The sequence below is a fragment of the Hemiscyllium ocellatum genome, chromosome 10 (assembly GCF_020745735.1).
Source record: "Hemiscyllium ocellatum isolate sHemOce1 chromosome 10, sHemOce1.pat.X.cur, whole genome shotgun sequence".
NCBI classification, from domain to species: Eukaryota; Metazoa; Chordata; class Chondrichthyes; order Orectolobiformes; family Hemiscylliidae; genus Hemiscyllium; species Hemiscyllium ocellatum.
In genome coordinates, this window is record NC_083410.1 from 32,222,284 (window position 1) to 32,236,696 (window position 14,413).

Here is a 14,413-nt window from a genome sequence, read left to right on the forward strand (position 1 = left end):
TGATTCCTGTTGGCCTATGACTCCATGATTTAGCTGCTAGCAGATATGCCACTGTTATTTCACAACATTCCAAGCTGAAAAACTGGCTCAATGGGAAAACACACACAAAATGTTTATATGAATATAACATAAGTAGTACTGACACTTCGAGTTCTGCAATAACACTGAGTGATCTGCTTGTCTCGACATCATCCACTAGACTTTTGACCTCAAGCAACTCATTTCTATAAATTATTTTCTGAGGCTGTCCTTTAGCTCTTGTTTCAACCACATGGATGCAGCCAGCTCTGTCTGGTTGCTTGATGACTCTGTGGGGTTCAGGGTCCCACACATCCTTTATCTTCTTTTGATCCCTGATTTTGGAAGAATACCCATGTACTGATTGGAAGTTCAATCCTGTCAGCTTTGTGACTGTTTGTGGTTTTTCTTCTCAGCACTTCTCTCTCACACCTTGTGGTCACGTCTCAAACACCTGGCTTAGCCTTGTACAGTCCTCAGCTATCCACATTAACCAGATCCCCTCAATCTAAAGGTACATGAGCCTTAGAGGATGATGTACAGAAGGGAGCAGATCTTAACTGAAGAACAGGTAGGAAAATAGCCTGGGGATGAGTGTGGGCCGCTTATAAATGTTAAATCAGTTCTGGAAGGTACTCAGGCTTCTTTGTTTACTCTTAGGAAGAAAGAAGTGCACAGTCATGCACTGTACTTGAATCCTTCAATTATCCTAGAAAATGCTGCAGCTCTTAACAGTGCCATAGACCTTGCAAAGCTCCTGTAGGATCTGGTTCTCAAAGTTGTGCCCCTGATCACAATGAATATAACATTCAACACTGTATTGGGCAAATTTATCAGGCACTAACACTTTGGCTATAGTTTAGGTCTTTGGGTACAGGTGGGAATGGCCTGTGTGAACTTGGTGAAGATATCTTTCAGTACAAAAACATGCACTGTTCCATTACTACTGGGGTCAAGAACCATAAGATCAATTGCATGAAGTCTTTTGGCAACTAGGGATCCCATGCAGAGTTTCAGTTACTTCCTTGATTTGGCCACAGTATACCTCAGTCAATGAGGTATACTGCATCTGCAGTCCTTGTTTTTACCTGTTTATACTTCTGTCAATGTTGACAGTTGTCATCAATACCAGCAGCCATCCTGAGCCAGTAACACTGCTCTTTGCTCAGGGCAATTGTCTTTTCTGTCCTGTTCAGTCATGAACTGCTATCAATACTTGATGCTTGAGGCTATCCAGAATGATGATTTAGTTCACGTCTTCTCCTTGCCATGACTGCTGAGAGAGGACTTCATCCTCCTCCCCAATCCTTTTCCAGCACCTACTTATGATCCCAGCTGATGTTGCTACTGCACGTGTCAGATGCCAGTCTGAAATCTGGCTTAATAGATCATATTTTGTTTATTCTGTGTTTAACAAAGTAGTCTTCCACTGAAACACAAACATGCATCATTGTGCATCTAGGTTTAATATTAAAATGCAACACAAAAGAAATTAAAACAAAATAGAACAAACTATGCTATTTCCATGTAGCACATTGAAAGATTTCCATACATGGCAGCAGAAAATTCCAGCTATTCCAACACCATCACTTTACAATACTCAAATATTAGAGAAGAGTTCCCTTTAATATTATATCTACAAATTTGACTAAATTGCTTCTTTCAATTCTTGGTCTTGAGAGCTTGATATAAACCTTGTCATTGGTTATTCACACAACTGAGCTTCCATTATGACTCAGAAGTGGCACGGTTCCCTGTTCTTTGATACATACTGGTTTAAAAGTCCTGGCTGCTGAAAGACGGACCAGTTAATTATTAAGCCCCCTGAAACACATGCCACTACTTTAAACTCCAAACTGTAAAATGAGTGATAATGTAATGTGTGTGATTTATATAAATTAAAACCTCTACAGTTTCAGTGCCTGCTCAGAATACCTCATCAGCTGGCATAGGTTTGATGGATGTTAGGCCTTGCAGTAATGGTAGGCGAAAGTGAGTACTACAGATGCTGGAGATTAGAGTCGAGAGTGTGGTGCTAGAAAAGCACAGCAGAATCTGAGGAGCAGGAGAATCGACAAAAAATCAAAAATCAGGCAAAAGTCCTTCGTCAGGAATATGCCACGCTAATGAGGCAAATCTACTTGAAGTCCTCTTTCAAGATAGATGGGAAAATGAAACCAACCTAGCTCTACCTGTCTGAACCTGGTTTCGGCCTCACATTTAAGTGCATCATTCTGCTAAATCTTAATTGAAATGTCATAGGGAACAGGGTCAACATTGGCATGGCATTTCCTATAGCACTCCCTCCCCCAACCTGGCACGAATGGGTTCCTCCTGTGGTCAGTCTTCTACCTAAGTGTATCTACATTGCATAAATTTTGCCTGAACTGTTCTGGAACTGCACGCATTCAACAGCCTTTTGGGGTGTATGTTGCTCCTAGCTTGGTGGACGTTTAAAAATAGTTGAGTGGGTTGTTGTCTATAAACAGTTCAAACTGTACACCAATGTCTGATTTTATAGGAAATAGCCTACTTGAAAGCCAGCAGTTCGAGTTTCATGTTGGAGTAATTCTCCATATTCCACTCATTCAGTTTGAGACTCCGACTAATGTAAGCGATAACCACCCTCTACTGTCCTGTAACACCGTTCTTAGACCAGGCATATTGTCGGCAGTTTCCAATGTGATGGGGGAGTCAGAAATCGGGGTAGCCAAGGGCAGGTGATGAGACAAGCTTCTGCTTAAGGGTGCAAACGAGGCTTAAGATGCTGGTGTCAAACTCTCTGTGCTGCTCTGTGAAGAAACACTTCACACATCCTCTCGTAAACAGTCATTCTTTGACTTCCTCAGTAAATCATGGAATCAGGTGACCAACTGTGAATAGCCTTGCACAAATTTCCTATAGTAGCCCACTAGTCCAAGGAACTCCCATTATGCCCTCCCAGTCTTAAGTGAGGGTACTGGTGTACCACATAGACTTTCTCATCATCAGGAGTATTGCCTTCCTTCTAATGAAGTGTTAAGTACTGTACTTCTGTCTAGAAAAGTTGGCACTGCTCTGGTTTGACTTTCAGGTTAAAACTAAGACAAGTGGGCTGGGATGGTGTTTAGTTTTGCAAGAGTCTCCTTGATTATGAAGTCAAAGAAAAGTATGTTGTCCAGATACAAAGGAGGGACTGGAAATTAGGATTGTCAATAAATGTATCTATCTCACATGTGAAGGTGAGCAATGCAGACCCCAAATGAACTACTTATGTATTCATAAAGGCTCTACTGCCTATTTGAAATCTCTTCGTTACAATGTCTTGCTCAGTGATGGGTAGCTGATAATAACTATGGTCCAAATCAAAACTGCAGAAAGACTTTGCACCTCTGGGAACTTGCGATGCTTCCTCAATCCCAGACAGAGGATAGCAACCTTAAGCGCCTTTGCTTAAAGTGTCCTTCTTTCTTCTTCACAAGGACTGTAGGGAAGATGTTACAGATTTGATGACACATTACTCCAATGACTTCTGTAAGTAGTCCTAGATCTCCCCCCATTGATGAGTGGGATCCAGCAGTCTGGAACGTTTATTGGACACTTTGGTCACAATCCGATGGCTTACCAGGTCGCAATCTCCAATGTCATTATGATCTTTACTTGGTGAGAATAGAAACCAATTGCCTCTTCTGGGTCTCCTCCAACTTGCCAATGGCCTTTTATGAAATGAGGTTAGAGATATCTCCTCTAGTTGATCCACTGTTCACGACACTGGCGGGTTTAAGGAGACTTATGGACATTCTTGGTTGGAAGTAAACATCATTGTTGCTGATGTTGGCAATCTGCATTGGTACTCTATTCTTTTCACCCATTATGGCAAAGGTGGCTTCCAGAGTTCCACCAAGTGGGAGCTGTGCGACATGTGACTTTCTAGCAAGGCCTAATGTTGACTTGTTACAGCCGGCTGACATGACCATTCAAGATATGTGATGGTGCACATGGCTAAAAGAATATCACAGTTCCCTGTGACAGTTCAAGAGAACCACACAGACTAATACACTTTGTGTGCATCAAACAAGGTCAAAGGTTCCTGTGCCCAATATGCCAACCTTGTAATTTGCTGCTTGTAACAATCATTGTATATACTTTCAAAGGATGACTAGATATTTATTAATACATTAAATCTCAACACTGCAGATATTCCCAACTGTCATACTTCCACTGAAATATTGAACAAACTATCAGAAACCCCAGCATTTGAATAGAGAGAGAAATATCATCCAGAACTCAGTGGAGCCATGATAGCGAATGTCCATCCCATGCAAAGCAGAGACCTGGATGAGAGAACAGACATCAATCAAAACTCAATCTTCAGCAAGATACTTCTGGGAAAAATAACGAGTAAAAACTGATGTGTCCTCTCTTATGCCGTTTTGGAATAATGCTTACACCTTGCCACATTTCAGGCTCACTACTCCTGTACATAGGATTGAGCCTTGTTCTGAAGGATCCTGACCCCTGCCTGGCTCCCACTGAGTATTTACAGTTTAATGTGAGAAGGAAAGGCCATTACACTGGATGGAGTTTCTGTGGCTGATGGTAATGGCAGCCATGGTTGCTAAAGGCAGTCATGTTTGAAGTACCCAGTCCTGTCAATTTGAGCACCTCTTCGGAACATCCTTGGAGATAAGAGAGCACTATCTGTGCTTGCTTATTGCTGTCTGTTCCACCTGACCCTTTAGCCTGAGGTTTACACCCTTGTCTTCACCAACAGTCACCTTCCTGATGGTATTCTTTTTCTTGGCCTTGGGGAAAGATTGGATCCTATGATCTGAATAATACATTCCAGTGCTTCAAAGAAAGGTATTTGAGGTGTGTCACTATTATGCCTCCTCAGCTTCATCTGGACATTCCAATCCCTCACTACTTCTACTAGCTAGATAGTCCTTCAAATGCTTGTCTCTGGTCAATTTAAGGGAAGGATCCAAAGGATAATGCAGAAACCAGATCCACCCCTTCAACTTTCTTCGACTCATAAAACCTTTGCAATGGGTATGTCAGGCCACTGATATCTGCCCAAACCTATGTTAATATTTCAAAGATCTGCCACAGACTTATTTGAACATTTGTACACCTTCCAATATTTCCCAACAGGCTTTCCTATGTAAATGTTCCATTACCAAAGCCACCTGCTCACATCTTGGCTTCTGGATGCCATAATCAGCTTGACATCCTCAGTCCAGTCTTCAATTGCCAGATCATCATAGTCTTCTCCCGAATCTTTCCAGTTTTCTGCACATTGGTGAGTAGAGTATCCTAGCAAGAGTACTGCCTCCCTCCCTCTGTAACATCAAGTGAACATCTGCCTCGATTCTGACTTCCTCTGCCAAGGATGCTGCAGTGATCCTGGAGCAGCTTTAGCCTGTCTCTCAGACACTGCTACTTTCAATTTCTCCATCACCCACTTGGCCAGACACCTTTAACCTTGTCTGTTATGACAAGATACCTATGCTGTAGAATCCTGTGCAAGAGATGTAATGTTTGATTTGAACATGGATGGCCCAATGATCACAAAGCAGGGTTTCTTTATTCCATTAAAATCGTTGCAAACATGAAGTGAAACCAAAGGTTAAACAAGGAATTATTTACAGATTTTACACAGAATGAAGTCTGTATTTTACATTGGGTTAAGGAATACTTTGTCTGTCCTTTCCTTCTTCGAATGAGCCCTCCCACACTCATCATCGCCACCGGTTGATGGAGGCCCTGGTACAACTGTTTGAACTGTTTGGGTGGTACGGTGGCACAGTGGTTAGCACTGCTGCCTCACAGGGCCAGAGACCCAAGTTCAATTCATGCCTCAGGCAACTGTCTGTGTGGAGTTTGCACATTCTCCCCATGTTTGCTTGGGTTTCCTCCCACAGTCCAAAAATGTGCAGGTTAGGTGAACTGGCCATGCTAAATTACCCGTAGCGTTAGGTGCAGGGGAATGGGTCTGGGTAGGTGCACTTCGGCAGGTCAGTGTGGACTTGTTGGGCCGACAGGCCAGTTTCCACACTGTAAGTAATCTAAGTAAAATTCCCCTGCTTGATGCCCTCTCTCTCCATCTCGAACTGCTGGTAGACGTTCCTTTATATTCATTACTAAGGTCCTCATCCCTGGAACCATGATTTGAAAGGGTGACAATAGTACCTGAAGACTGAGAAAGGTCTGCTCTGACTGGGTATGAGAGAGTTTTTTTTGTGATTTGTTCATGTATGTTGAACATAGACTAAAATCTGATATATTCTATGTGTTTTCTACAATATTGTCCTTTAAAATAAAATTGCTGTAGTGATTCCTTGTTCAATTTAATCCATATTTCTCCAAATCAGGATGAGCATTTTTCTTCTTAAGGCTATATGTTATCCTCTTATCTGTACTGTTTTAGAATAGAATATAACCAGCTGGAGAACTGTAAGAAGGCTGATAATACAAGCTATTTTCTGCTGTCTCATCCTAATCTTGTTACACAAATGATTGTGAAGAGATTCATGAATTTTAATTTTCTATTTTGCATTAGACCCTCATGTCACACACCCCAGCTGTTCTCTGCAGGAGATGACTACTCAGCCTCATACTTTGAGGATGGGGTGTTTTGTGAGTTGAAAATTGTCAGTTCTTGGCAATTTGTCTAGCAAAACGTGGACTTAACAACCACTCAGGAAGATGATTAACAGTCATCAGGAGGAACAACATTGCACCTCTACTAATTGCCACAGATCTGACATTGTTCGCAATTGTGGCCCACTGATCCATTGTTCCCATCTCAACTGCCCTGTACATCATTCTCCTATTTTTAAGTAAACTTCATTTTTTAACACCTTCCTCCCATTGCCCCACCCATCCATTTCTGCCTTCCCTCCAGAAGCTGAAAAATAATGTTCAAGTGTAGGGCTGAACACTATTAACTTTTCAAACAAGTGGCTGGTCTTCATTTGTGAACTGACAGTGTATGTTATACAATTTTAGAGATTCATTTACTTCTTTTGCCATTATTTTATACAGAATATGGGCTGGTGACAGGAATAACCTTCTAACAGAGTTTGCTTGCATTTTTTGGTTAGTTGGGAAATGCAATGTTCCTCATTTGCTGCCTCCCTAAAATAACATTGAATGGTCATAATGTGCAAAGTTAAGATATTTCCAGTTTACCCCTAACCTTTCCAACTTTTTCCTGTATCCTGTCCTAAAAACATCACTTTCATAAATAACTAACCACCCTCATTTTGAGATGTAAAAGTTTCAGCAGACCCCCTTACCTTGGGATATCAGAGCTTAACCCCAATATGGTCATCAACCAATGGCCACTCTTATTGCAGTTATTACTGAATGGCAGTCAGCACCAGGAACCCTGACTGTTGTTTGCAATTTCCTCCACCCTCTCCAGTCATTCCTAGCTCAGAGGTGAAAGCTCAATTACAGTGAGCTGGATTTAATGGAGATGACAGTCATCTAGTTCGCCAGCTTAAGAGTCAGCAAAAGTCTCAAGTTGGATGTTTTAAAGAAGATCCCGTGCAATTCAGTGCCTATCACGTACTTAGCCAGCAGTGTCAATTACCCTGGGGACAGAGGCCCAACCTACCAAGAACTCCAGGAAATCTGAGATCAGTGGCTCTTCTGTGTTCAGCAACACCACCCAAGGCTTTGGATCAGGAGAATCCCAGGCACAGTTGAGTGATGATGGGAATGCAGTATGTGGTTGGGGAAGCTAGCTAGCAATAAGAGGGTGGCTTTCAGGGACTCCCACCCGTTTCCCAGTGCCAGGTCCTCCAATCAGGCTGTGGGTACCTTTGAACAAGGGATAACCCCATCAGAGCCTGCAAGCAAACATGTTTGGATTTGCATTTTGAACTCCTTGTATGGCATGTCTTTAGTCCATCACTGGGTAAATATCATGATGAATTGACTTCAGCTGGGAGGAGTTGGTAGCATAGTGCTAATGTCACTAAGTAGTAATCTAGAAAGCCAAGCTAACGTTCAGGGGAAACTTGTTTGAATTCCACCATGACATGGTGAAACTTGAATTCAGTTTTTAAGTAATTTAAAAGTTGTCAATTATTGTAAAAATCAATCTGGCTCCTTTAGGGAAGGAAATCTGATGTCCTTACCTGGTCTGCGCTACATGTGACTCCAGAGCCATAGCCACATGGTTGACTCTTAGTTGGCCTCTGAGCAATTAGGAATGGGCAATAATTGTTGACACATACATTTAATGAATAAATAAAATTAAAATGGGCAGTGGGATAGGAAGGTTATCCATAGGCCTTCTTGCCTCAGTCTTAATTGAAGTGGAGATGGCAAGGTGGGAGAAGAGAAGAAAGAACAGCTTAGTTTTTCAGACCAAGGAGTTGTATCTGTTGTGTAAGGACTTTAGGACCTTGCAGTGTTGTCATGGAGTTGCTCCTTACTGGACATAACTTCATCCACACTGTACTATTTAAGAATAAAAAGAGAAACACAAGAAACATTAGTCAGAAACCTGAAGGCTTCCTATGTGAATATTAGAAGCACAGTAACAGTAAGACTAGAGTCTGGTATATCTCTGAAAACCATGTATTATTCTAAATAGTCTTAATATATAATAGACACTGTTATAAAGAAGCCAAGCCTGAAAATGGTTTTTGATCTGGCCTTCGCATTGATCAGCTTTTCTTGAACCCAAACCCATGGATGTAGGAATAAAGTCATAGAGTTTTGCAGCAGAGAAAGAAGTCCTTCAGCTCATCATGTCGACAGCTATCAAGAGGGTCATTCAGCACGGAAACAGACCCTTTGTCCAACTTGTCTATGCCAACCAGATATCCTAAACTGATCTAGTCACATTTGTCAGCATTTGACCCATATCCCTCTAAACCTTTCTTATTCACATACCTGTTGAAATGCCTTTTATAATGCTGTAATTGTGCCTGTCTCCACCTCAAGCAGCTTATTTCTTACACACATCACCCCCTGTGTGAAAAAGTTGCTCCGCAGGTCCCTTTTAAATCATTCCCCTTTCACTTTAAGCCGTCTAGTTTTGGACTCCCCAACCTTGGGAAAAAGACGTTGGCTCTTCATCCTATCCACGCCTCTCAGGATTTTATAAACTTATATAAGGTCATCCACAGTCTTTAACAATCCAGGGTAAAAGGCCCCAGCCTATTCAGTCTCTCCCCAATAGCTCAAACTCTCCAGTCCCAGCAACATCATTGTAAACCTATTCTGAACCCTTTCAGATTTAACAATGTCTTTCCTATAGCAGGGAGACCAGAATTGAATACGATACTCTAAAAGTGGCCTTACCAATGTTCTGTACAGTCACAATATGACGTCCCAACCTATATACTGAATGTACTGACCAATGAAGGAATCGAACACCTATTTACTCTCGTCCCATTTTCCAACTTTTTTCCCATAGTCTATCATACTTCAAATGCTTATCTAAATACTTCTTAACTGTTGAAAAGAGTTCCAATCTCTACTGCTCTTTGAGGCCATGATTTTTAGATACTCACCACCCTATGGTTGATTCTCCTTGAATCCTCTCCACACCACCTGCCCTTTACCATAAATCTACACCCCTGATCATTGATCCCTCTACTATTGATCTTATCTATATCCCTTGTAATTTTGTACACAACATTATGCAATAAAAGACTTGAGTAGTGATAGGGTCAATTTCCTAGAAAATACTGGCAGTAGTGAGAATCAAGAAACGCACATGAAATCATTTGGAGAAAAGAGAAACTCAAAGAAATTTGCTTAAATAAAAATGATTACACATGCTGAAGATCTGAAATAATTCACTTTGTTTTTATTTTTGTAAAAAAAAATCACCTTTTCATAAAGTTACCAATATAGCTTTAAGACTGCTAGCAGCAAGAAAAGCCACAGAGCTAACACATGCTTTTAAGAAGAAAGATCTCTGTACAGAAAACTCCTGCAGAGGAATCACAAAAACAAGTACAAGCCTGAATAAAAGCCTTTTACATCAAGTGATAGAGAAAACAAGGTTGAAGCAGTGAGGTAAGTAAAAGCCCACTGGCAGCCAAGGGGATAAATCCATGTTGAGCACCTGCAGAAAGTGGGTGAATAGTGAACACCCAAAGCAGATTTGATCAGTTGGAGGAAAGAAGAAGTAAATTTCATTTTCAAACGAAAATGTAGGCCTGTAAACAGTTAAGATTCCTAACACTAATTTCACAATTTCTAAACAACTCACACGATGACTAAGTTAACAAAAGTAAAGAAAGCTCTTCAGAAATAGTTGTAAGGTAAATCAATTGGAAAAGATCCAACCCAACAATAAAATTAGTTAAATCTTAATGTTATAGTAGTTTGAGCAGGAAGCATAGATTTTACTGAGTAACTGAGAAGTTTTCATTTTTTTATTAGTTTAAGAAAAGGTCTGAAATAAAGCAAAAGTCATGAATTTGATCACATGGTGATGAATGAGGTGCAAGAACAACTCAGATGCAGGGAAAAAAATTGGTGTGAATGGCATCTGTTATGATTGTTCTTTCTCTTGTGACATTTTCTGAGGTGTTTTCGCTTCGAGCGCAAAAGATGGGCTAGGGTCCAGTATCCAAGGCTGTGTCGGAGGAACTGGGCCAATGTGAAAACACCCCAGGAGACGCCCAAAGAAAAAGAACAATCTCTATAAAATCATGATAACCATCTTTGATACAATCAAAAAACCATTGAATCTTATTAAATGACAACACTTTGAGAAGATTTCTACCCACAGATCTTTTAGAAATCTTTCATCCATCTTGAAAAGATAATGTTCTCATTCATCACTGTGACCATATTGATAAAGGAAAACTGAAATTTATCAGAAAAAGATTTAGAACTGCAGAAACTTTAACAGTTTTCAATTTTGGTTCTGCAGCAACAATCTTTGGAACAACAAAGATTTAATAACTACTTTAGTCAACTTAGCATATAACAGGACAATGAAATGAGTGTTGAACAAGGAGATCAAAATCCTCACAGTGATTGAGGCCAAGAAGATAATCAATGATATCAAGTGCAAGCAGACAATGAAACAAAATTCACTTTTATCAATTTTTCCAACAGAAAAATCCAAGCTTTCAGAACTATTTGATTTATCAACAAATTGACAAGTTTGGACTGCACGATTTCTAAGGTTGCACCCAGATTCAGGATTGAGCACCAAATCAAACACTGGACTGGTTTATACACTTCTCACCCATATGGGAAGAATATCACATCTTGTGTTACATTGGCAACAGACAGATATGAAGTATATATTTGACAGTCATCTAACAGGTTTTTAATCAATATTTCACTTCAAGAACAAATAGGATGCTGGCAAGATTACACTTCAATAGCAAATATTCAGTCCCAAAAAGACTGTAGGTAGCTTCATTAGTGACCTGAGTTATTCAACTATTGAAAATTAAAGTAACAACTCAGTTGTCTCAGAATCATCTGTCTCTTAGATAAATCAATCACTGAACTTCTTCAGTAAAAAAAATCTAACTCAAGAACAAGGACAGAAAGTGCAGCGGCTACATAGTCTAGAAAATTATCCAAAAATCATATAGCAAAAGTTGCATATGCTGTACACATTCTACCAAAAGTGTTGACACCATGTAGCATTCAATCAGATCTCAAACAGGAACGATATATCATGTGCGGCAACACCAAAATAAAAATCCTAAGCAGTCTGATGGCTAATATCTTACCATAGGTGTCATTCCAAAACCCAATAATGCCAAATACAAAACTGTCCAGCCTTACATCAACCGTGCATTCATTATATAAAAATAGGTCATTTCTCAAAAATTTATTACAGTCCAAAGAACCTTCCAAGCATCAAACCAAATCATTTCCAGGCCAACATTACCATTCATGCCTTTGAACAGATCCATAAAATCTTCGAGTAAAAAGTGAGGTCTGCAGATGCTGGAGATCAGAGCTGAAAATGTGTTGCTGGTTAAAGCACAGCAGGTCCTGATGAAGGGCTCTGGCCCGAAACGTCGAATTTCCTGTTCCTTGGATGCTGCCTAACCTGCTGTGCTTTAACCAGCAACACATTTTCAGCACAGATCCATAAAAGCATTGAAGAACAAGTTAATATTGTAATAACTTTAAAAACAGTCTTGAAGAATTAACACTATCCATAGGTTAATGATAGAGAAGATGCAACTTACCCATAATTTCTGCAATTACATCAACCTCAGATCCCTTCAACAAGCATGAACAAAAGCCAACAGAGAAAAAGAAAACTCACCCACCTTGTGGTGGCACAGTGGTTAGCATTAATGCCTCATAGCAGCAGGGACCCAGGTTTGATTCCAGCCTTGGGTGACTATCTGTGTGGAGTTTGCACATTTCCCCCGTGTCTGCATGGGTTTCCTCTCACTGTGCAAACATGTAAATGTTAGGTTGATCAGCCATGCTAAACTGCCCCACCGTGCAAGGTTTTGCAGGCTGGGTGGGTTAACTATGGTAAAGGCAGGGTTACAGGAATAGGGTGGGAAGAATGGGATCCGCTTTGGAGAGTAAGTGCAGACTCGATGGGTTGAATAGCTTCTATCTGCACTGTAGGAATGCTATGATTCTTACTCTCACATGTTCCTGCAAGTTGTCACAGACTTTCCTGACCCACCTATGGACATAGATGAATCAAGTCAAAGACTTGAGATGGGTGTGGGAGATATAAGGAAACAATATACAGTAGATGTTTTTAAAAAAGAAGTATTCTAGGTAATTCATTTGAGAATATATGAATATAAATCGGTGTTTTACGATGGGAGAAAAATAGGAAGTGTTGTGTCAGCGGTTTGGGACACCAAAACATTGCAATCATTTCACAGAGCTAAGTAGATTTAAGAAGAAAGACAAACACATGGAGAGCTAGATTGAGATCCTTAACTTTGCAAATGTTAGAAACACATGCAGAAAAGCACATGGATTAGATCAACATTTTAAATGGCAGAGTTTATGGAATTACCTTTCAATAATGTAACAGTGAAATTAGAACCGAGAATCTCTACAGTGCAGAAACAGGCCATTTGGCCCAACAAGTCCATACCGACCCTCCAAAGAGTATCCCACCTAGACCCATTCTCCAACCCTATTACTCTACATTTCCCATGACTAATGCACCAAACCTATATACCCCTGAACACTATGGGCAATTTAGCATGGTCCAGGTCACCTAACCTGCACATTTTTGGACTGTGGGAGAAAACCAGAGCACCCAGAGGAAACCCATACAGACACAGGGAGAATGATGAAGGAGCAGTGCTCCGAAAGCTAGTGCTTCCAAATAAATCTGTTGGACTATAATAATCTGGTGTTGTGTGATTTTTAACTTTGTCCACTCCGGTCCAAACACCAGCATCTCCACATCATGGTTAAAATGTAATAAGCAGCATTATACAGAAGCCAGAGCCTGAAGTCAGAACCTTTCCTTTGCTTTAACCAATCTGTCTTGAACCCAAATCATGGAGGAGATAAAACCACGCAACAAAAATTTATCATTAGGTAGATGAGTTTCAGAGATATCTGAATATAATGGGAAGTGTTTTCATTTTGATTTAGCAAAATGGTTCTTTTTTTTTCAGATGAAAGATGAAAAAAATGAGAGATATGATGAGAACCTCCACTATCCTGTCCTCGTCACTCTGACTAAGCAGGAAACAGCCATCAATGCCCAACCAAGCTGAGACCTGTGATGTGCTGCCATCTTCTTGGTTCCTCTAGCAGCTGCACTCAACAATATGAAAGCACAGTTAGGACGCTCATATGGAAGGAATACTTTTGTTGGTGAAGATTAAGGAAAATTCACAAGTGTAAACTTACCTCTTTTCTCGCCCAGAAAATCCACAGAATTTGTAATGTTCCATACTTTTCCAATTAAAACAATTTTCCTCACTAAAATTGGTATATATGTAATTTTTTTGATTGCTTTGTTACTTAAAATGTCAAGTCATTTATTTTCTAACATATATTATTTTCCAAATGCTGTTTTCTTACATAAAGAACAGTGTGCATTTGTTTATTTTTCAATAAAATATACAGAAAAAAAATTCATTAATAATAAGTAATCTGCAAAATCTCTTTATTTTCTTCATCTTTTTGCCAGAAACATAGGTTTTTACAGAAATCTTGGGTGGTTTTCAATTTCGTTTACCTATCTGCATCATTGCAGGAATCTTGTAAACTTGACCACTTAGCTTTTGTGAGATAAAGCCTGGCCAACCCTCTGCTCCTCCCTTCCAATTATGTATGATTAGTCTCAGTGTTTTGTGTCAAGATGAAGGAGTGTGCTGAGTGGTTATTATCTGTTTAGGTGCAAGGAATCCATGCAGTTTCTTACTTTCTGCAGAGAATGAACCTTTTGCAGGATTTGGTTCGAGCA

At 40.1% G+C, this 14,413-nt stretch overlaps 1 protein-coding gene across 2 annotated transcripts in view; it reads left to right on the plus strand.

Moving 5' to 3' along the window:
- camkmt (calmodulin-lysine N-methyltransferase) overlaps positions 1–13,918 on the plus strand; it is a 375,134-nt gene extending 361,216 nt beyond the window's left edge. For both annotated transcript variants that reach the window (XM_060831383.1, XM_060831384.1), the window contains exon 11: positions 13,617–13,918. In XM_060831383.1, coding sequence (XP_060687366.1) covers positions 13,617–13,718 — 102 coding nt within the window. In that variant the 3' untranslated portion in view covers positions 13,719–13,918. The remainder of the gene's footprint in view (positions 1–13,616) is intronic.
- The last annotated feature ends 495 nt before the right edge of the window (positions 13,919–14,413 follow it).